General features: G+C 39.3%; 1 protein-coding gene across 1 annotated transcript; it reads left to right on the top strand.

Annotated features, from left to right (window-relative positions):
- The first annotated feature begins 5,215 nt into the window (after positions 1 to 5,215).
- Positions 5,216 to 6,600, top strand: LOC137268793 (neuronal acetylcholine receptor subunit alpha-5-like). Its single transcript, XM_067803365.1, has one exon. The coding sequence runs from the start codon at positions 5,216 to 5,218 to the stop codon at positions 6,419 to 6,421; it is 1,206 nt and encodes a 401-aa protein (XP_067659466.1). The 3' UTR covers positions 6,422 to 6,600.
- Positions 6,601 to 7,258: the final 658 nt, after the last annotated feature.

Genomic DNA, 7,258 nt, shown 5'->3' with positions numbered 1-7,258 from the left:
AAGTATGCGATAACAGTTCTGTAACGATGGGGCCTAGCATTATCGTCCACAAATACTGGCCGATTGACGAGAAGGTGGTTATCAAAATGCGGCACAACAGCAGCTTCCACTGCTTCCTGTTGGTATCTCCAACCATTGAGTGTCCTTTGAATGGTGATAAGATTCAGCTTACAGTCATTGGAGATACACCCCCACACCATTACAGAGTCACCGCCAAAGGGTTCAGTTGCATGGATCATCCGCTGTTGATAAGCCTCATTACTCCTTCTCCAAACTCGCCAACGGCAATCCGTAAGACGAAGAAGAAAACGACTTTCATCGGACCAATGGATCATGCGCCATGTCCTTAGATTGTGATTCTTCCGTTGATTACACCACGCCAAACGTTGAGCCTTGTGTCTATCAGTGAGTAAGGGACGTCTGATTGGACGACATGCACAGAGACCAGCAGACCTGTGCCTCCATCGGATGGTGCTGGTTCAGAGACGATCACCCACTCTCCACTCACGTAAGCAGTGGCCGCATGTTTCATTACAAGGCACCTAATGACAGTGTGATTGATATTTAATGTGGACCCAATGCTGCGACAGGACAAACCGTCTTCATGCATACCAGTAATCTACCATCTGGTATTTTCAGAAAGCCTACGCCTCGGCATGTCCAAATAAGTTCAATTTCAGCACTGTTCACTTATTGTTGTGTCGATTAGAAAACAGTGAGAATACTTCATTTCAACTTTATATACCCCTCGGTCGCTTGTATCATGACAGAATTTTAGCATGAAAAGCATGCTAACTGCATGTGTAGTAAGATATAACTGGTTGACTTCTCTGTTTAAATCCCTTTTTGTTACAGTCGACAATTAGTTTTGGTGGTGCTTCATTAATGCACATGTGTATATTTTTATCTCACACACCATTGTTAACAGATATCTTAGCATCAAAGGTGAAAATTGTACGTGCTCTTTGATGACTCATGGTATAGGCATCAAATTGAATAAACTGTTATGTAGTGTATATGAAAATGTAAAAGTGTGCGTACGTAACAATAATGTGATCTCCAAAGCATTTATTAGTCACGTAGGAGTGAGGCAAGGGTGCATTTTAAGTCCGTTTATATTTACCTTTTTCATCAATGAATTAGCTTTGCAAGTAAATGCGAATTGTAATTATGGTATCCAGCTTCATCCAGGTTTAACAGAGCTATCCCTACTGCTGCCTGCAGATGATATCATTCTTATTTAATCCCCAGTAAAAGGGCTACAGGGACATATAGATGAACTCGAAACGTACTGTGATGAATGGAAATTGACACTTAACAGGAATAAAACTTTTTAAGTGTTTCCAGACATTTGAGATCGTTGTGAAATAGAGCATGTCAATCATTATTCAAAATGTTTCATGTTCAAATACAAATTAAATACTGCAGGTTAATACTTCTTGATATGCCTTTATACAGACGTCAGTCAAAATGTTATAATATGAGGTAGCTCTATGATAATAACACAAAAGAAATTGGGGCACAGGCGTAAGAGGGTTACTTTTTAAAAGTGGTTATGGGCAGATTTGGTGTGACTTGAATGTATATTCAAAATCAAATTTTGTTTCATTAACACAAAGGTTAAAAAGATATTTGTATACAGCCATGGACTGCATCATTAGCTTTGTCAAGCAAGTGTTTTTATTACAACATGTATAAATCACAAATATTCAGGAAGATTATCTGAAAAGCTCTTTCACGTTTCACGAGATACTCTTCTCATGATCGTCTCATTGAAACTCGACGTTATTTAAACATTAACCGTGACCAAAGAATTCGTAAAGTTTTATACTTGAATTTAGTCGAAGACGAGTATCATTTCGGCTTGTGTGCCAAGCTTACTCATATTGTTACACATACCCAAATTTAACTAAATTTTGCTCACTGCTTTCTGATACAAAAGGTCATGTTTTAAAAGATTTAGATATATATATATATTCATCATGCCTTTATCTATACAAACAACTGTCTGTTTAATCGTCTAACTGTCTAACTTATATCTGAAATGTATGTTTACAGATATAGTTGTAGCTATATATGTGCGTGTGTATATGTATGTGTGTACAACTCCAACCAATTTCATTGGCATGTTGTATTTTAATGTTGAAAACATGTGTGCTGCATGAACCAATTGTTCAAAGTGTCTAAATAACTGTATTGTTCACTGATGTCAACTCTTGTTCACCACCTTGTAAAAGGCGTACTTCTGTTCACTGTTTTCAGCATCGGACTCTAATGCGTTTGGTTTTGGTTGTTGTTTATTACAAAGCAATACAAAGCATTAATTAAGCACCACACATTTTCCTACTATAAGATTGTGTTTAACACAACACACTGGTCATTCATGATATGTAAACCAAACGCATAGTTATAATTCCGTTAACTGAACCATCCATCAACCAACACTGCTGCTACTTTCGGCTGTAATTTATTGACGTCATATGATGGCACTGAAACGTTATATATAATCATGTAAATCTGCTACAACCCTCTTCTTCATGCTGGAAATCAAACGCCGAATGCGCATTATTGGAATCCACTGCTAATTCCTCCAGATTTTGAACTTGACGCCCCAGACGGTCCCGTAAATGGTCAATTGGGTTGAGATCATGGCTTGCAGGCCAAGGTACTCTGTCAACTGCGTTGTTCTACAAGTATGCGATAACAGTTCTGTAACGATGGGGCCTAGCATTATCGTCCACAAATACTGGCCGATTGACGAGAAGGTGGTTATCAAAATGCGGCACAACAGCAGCTTCCACTGCTTCCTGTTGGTATCTCCAACCATTGAGTGTCCTTTGAATGGTGATAAGATTCAGCTTACAGTCATTGGAGATACACCCCCACACCATTACAGAGTCACCGCCAAAGGGTTCAGTTGCATGGATCATCCGCTGTTGATAAGCCTCATTACTCCTTCTCCAAACTCGCCAACGGCAATCCGTAAGACGAAGAAGAAAACGACTTTCATCGGACCAATGGATCATGCGCCATGTCCTTAGATTGTGATTCTTCCGTTGATTACACCACGCCAAACGTTGAGCCTTGTGTCTATCAGTGAGTAAGGGACGTCTGATTGGACGACATGCACAGAGACCAGCAGACCTGTGCCTCCATCGGATGGTGCTGGTTCAGAGACGATCACCCACTCTCCACTCACGTAAGCAGTGGCCGCATGTTTCATTACAAGGCACCTAATGACAGTGTGATTGATATTTAATGTGGACCCAATGCTGCGACAGGACAAACCGTCTTCATGCATACCAGTAATCTACCATCTGGTATTTTCAGAAAGCCTACGCCTCGGCATGTCCAAATAAGTTCAATTTCAGCACTGTTCACTTATTGTTGTGTCGATTAGAAAACAGTGAGAATACTTCATTTCAACTTTATATACCCCTCGGTCGCTTGTATCATGACAGAATTTTAGCATGAAAAGCATGCTAACTGCATGTGTAGTAAGATATAACTGGTTGACTTCTCTGTTTAAATCCCTTTTTGTTACAGTCGACAATTAGTTTTGGTGGTGCTTCATTAATGCACATGTGTATATTTTTATCTCACACACCATTGTTAACAGATATCTTAGCATCAAAGGTGAAAATTGTACGTGCTCTTTGATGACTCATGGTATAGGCATCAAATTGAATAAACTGTTATGTAGTGTATATGAAAATGTAAAAGTGTGCGTACGTAACAATAATGTGATCTCCAAAGCATTTATTAGTCACGTAGGAGTGAGGCAAGGGTGCATTTTAAGTCCGTTTATATTTACCTTTTTCATCAATGAATTAGCTTTGCAAGTAAATGCGAATTGTAATTATGGTATCCAGCTTCATCCAGGTTTAACAGAGCTATCCCTACTGCTGCCTGCAGATGATATCATTCTTATTTAATCCCCAGTAAAAGGGCTACAGGGACATATAGATGAACTCGAAACGTACTGTGATGAATGGAAATTGACACTTAACAGGAATAAAACTTTTTAAGTGTTTCCAGACATTTGAGATCGTTGTGAAATAGAGCATGTCAATCATTATTCAAAATGTTTCATGTTCAAATACAAATTAAATACTGCAGGTTAATACTTCTTGATATGCCTTTATACAGACGTCAGTCAAAATGTTATAATATGAGGTAGCTCTATGATAATAACACAAAAGAAATTGGGGCACAGGCGTAAGAGGGTTACTTTTTAAAAGTGGTTATGGGCAGATTTGGTGTGACTTGAATGTATATTCAAAATCAAATTTTGTTTCATTAACACAAAGGTTAAAAAGATATTTGTATACAGCCATGGACTGCATCATTAGCTTTGTCAAGCAAGTGTTTTTATTACAACATGTATAAATCACAAATATTCAGGAAGATTATCTGAAAAGCTCTTTCACGTTTCACGAGATACTCTTCTCATGATCGTCTCATTGAAACTCGACGTTATTTAAACATTAACCGTGACCAAAGAATTCGTAAAGTTTTATACTTGAATTTAGTCGAAGACGAGTATCATTTCGGCTTGTGTGCCAAGCTTACTCATATTGTTACACATACCCAAATTTAACTAAATTTTGCTCACTGCTTTCTGATACAAAAGGTCATGTTTTAAAAGATTTAGATATATATATATATTCATCATGCCTTTATCTATACAAACAACTGTCTGTTTAATCGTCTAACTGTCTAACTTATATCTGAAATGTATGTTTACAGATATAGTTGTAGCTATATATGTGCGTGTGTATATGTATGTGTGTACAACTCCAACCAATTTCATTGGCATGTTGTATTTTAATGTTGAAAACATGTGTGCTGCATGAACCAATTGTTCAAAGTGTCTAAATAACTGTATTGTTCACTGATGTCAACTCTTGTTCACCACCTTGTAAAAGGCGTACTTCTGTTCACTGTTTTCAGCATCGGACTCTAATGCGTTTGGTTTTGGTTGTTGTTTATTACTAGTTTCATCTAAACATTGTCTGTTATTGATGGGATGTATTGTGGCAACACTTTGATTGTGTAATTTGATTTCTATTGGCGCAAATGCATGTGACATTCAACGCGCATAATTGATGTATGATTGTCTGTTGCCTCTCACAACCTAACTATCGAAACGCCAGTCATGCTCTAAATGATATTCGCACTATTGGTTATGTTGCTATCTTAGTTCGCGGGCAAAATGGAGCCAGCTGTGTTGATGATGCTTTTTGTTCACTCAGTTGCTGGACGTTTTACACCGAACACTCCTCTTGACATTGTGTTCGACTACTTTAAAACCCGCCAAACACTGCAGTTTCCTGTGTACGAGGGGGAAATTTTAACTGTATCGGTGAACTTAAATGTTCTTCATCTTGACGATTTGGATGAAACCAAACAGACATTGACGACTACTGCCTGGTTGTACTTTGTGTGGAACCTTAAAGGATTGGGATGGAATGAAACCAAATATCAGAATATCTCCCGGGTGGTTGTGTCTGAAGAGGAGTTGTGGTTGCCTGATTTGAAGTTGTATAACTCTATTAACACATTTGGTCATCTGAGCGAGGATTCATTTCCAACAACCGTTTGGAGCAATGGAACCGTTGAGTGGTATGCAGCAAAGAAGTACGTGACTTCTTGCAAGATGGACGTATCCTATTTCCCCTTCGACCGTCAGCGATGTTATTTTCGTTTGATGCAGTGGGTATCATTCAGTTCCGAAGTGAACTTTACCTTTTATGACCCACCAATCACATTTCGTGCATTTGAAGAAAACGGTGAGTGGGAAATAACGGACACATCCGTTCACAAAGAATATACCTATGAAGGTAAATATCAGTCTCTCATTTTTGGGCTGGTCCTTGTTCGCCGTCGGCCTTTTTACGTTTTATCCATGATGGTACCGATGTCTGTCCTCTCTGCTCTTAACCTGATGGTGTTCCACGTACCGCCGGGTTCGGGTGAGAAGATGACCCTGTGTGTGTCTGTGCTGTTGTCCTACTCCGTGTACCTGACTTACATCAACACCCTCTTACCACCCGTGTCCGATAGCGTGACTCTCTTCAGTATCTACCTGATCTGCATGTTTGTCCTCAAGACTCTGACTGTCGTGGCATCAGTCTTTGTTCTACACCTTCACTCAGCCTTACCCACCTCGAAACTGCGTCAGCGTCTCACCAGATACTTTTCTACAACATTAACCTTGTCAAACCAGCCAAATGGTCCTCTTATAAAAGCAGCATCACAAGATGTCAAAATGTCAGGAAAGGGGGTAGATGCTCCTTCACTGTCCGAGAAGCGATGGTCCTTCATAGTGAAAAGAGTAGATCACCTGTTCTTTGTCACCTTCCTACTGCTATTCCTTACATCTTCAACTGGCCTCTTCTGTGCTTTGTTGGTAAATTAATTCCCTACAGTCTGTTGCAATCAAAACAACGCTTTGGATACTGACTGTCACAGTGACAATTTCCACACCTTCAGGCTTAGCTGGTACATAGCACAGTGACAATTTCCACACCTCCTTCTTCGAACTGCACGCAGGTGACCTGTGATTCTACCTCTTTGTGTTCAAAGGATAGAGCCTGTGCCACTGTCATTGAATCCAGAACAATATCTTCTAGATTACCAGACAACAGTTCTATTTTTACAGCTGAAGCTAACGCCATACTAACGGCTCTTAAATATATTGAAAGACATCCTAAACATAAACAGTATATGATCTATTCCGACTCTCGTTCTTGCCTTCAGGCTATTAAACATATTTCTTGTAAACATCCACTTTTAATTGACATTATTGAATTGTATAATAATCTTGCTACTGGCCAATACGACATCGTCTTCTGTTGGTTACCAAGCCACGTAGGCATTTCCGGTAACGCAATGACCGATCTTGCTGCCAAGGCAGCACTCAACAAATCTGTGACACCACTTCACATTCCATACTCTGATTTCACCGCTAGCATTAGAACTTACGTCCGTGATCTGATGCAGAAGAAGTGGGACACCCAGGTGGGTGTAAATAAATTACATGAAATAAAACCGTATATTGGTTACACCTACTTGGGTTGTCAGTCTAGATTTGAAGAGGTTATTTTACGACGATGTCGTATTGGCCACACAAGATATACACATAAATATTTGTTTAAAAGTGAGGATCCTCCGTTTTGTATCCCTTGTTGTGAAACAATCATAGTCAAGCATGTTTTGCTTGACTGTGTTGAATATTCCATCACAAGGGATAACT

The sequence above is a fragment of the Haliotis asinina genome, chromosome 16, assembly GCF_037392515.1.
Source record: "Haliotis asinina isolate JCU_RB_2024 chromosome 16, JCU_Hal_asi_v2, whole genome shotgun sequence".
In the NCBI taxonomy this organism is placed as follows: domain Eukaryota; kingdom Metazoa; phylum Mollusca; class Gastropoda; order Lepetellida; family Haliotidae; genus Haliotis; species Haliotis asinina.
The sequence above is the reverse complement of the archived record's forward strand: the minus strand, read 5'-3'. Positions and strand labels throughout refer to the sequence as shown.

Coding starts and splice junctions, on each gene's coding strand:
- LOC137268793 (XM_067803365.1), top strand. CDS start 5,216: ATGGAGCCAGCTGTGTTGATGATGCTTTTTGTTCACTCAGTTGCTGGA.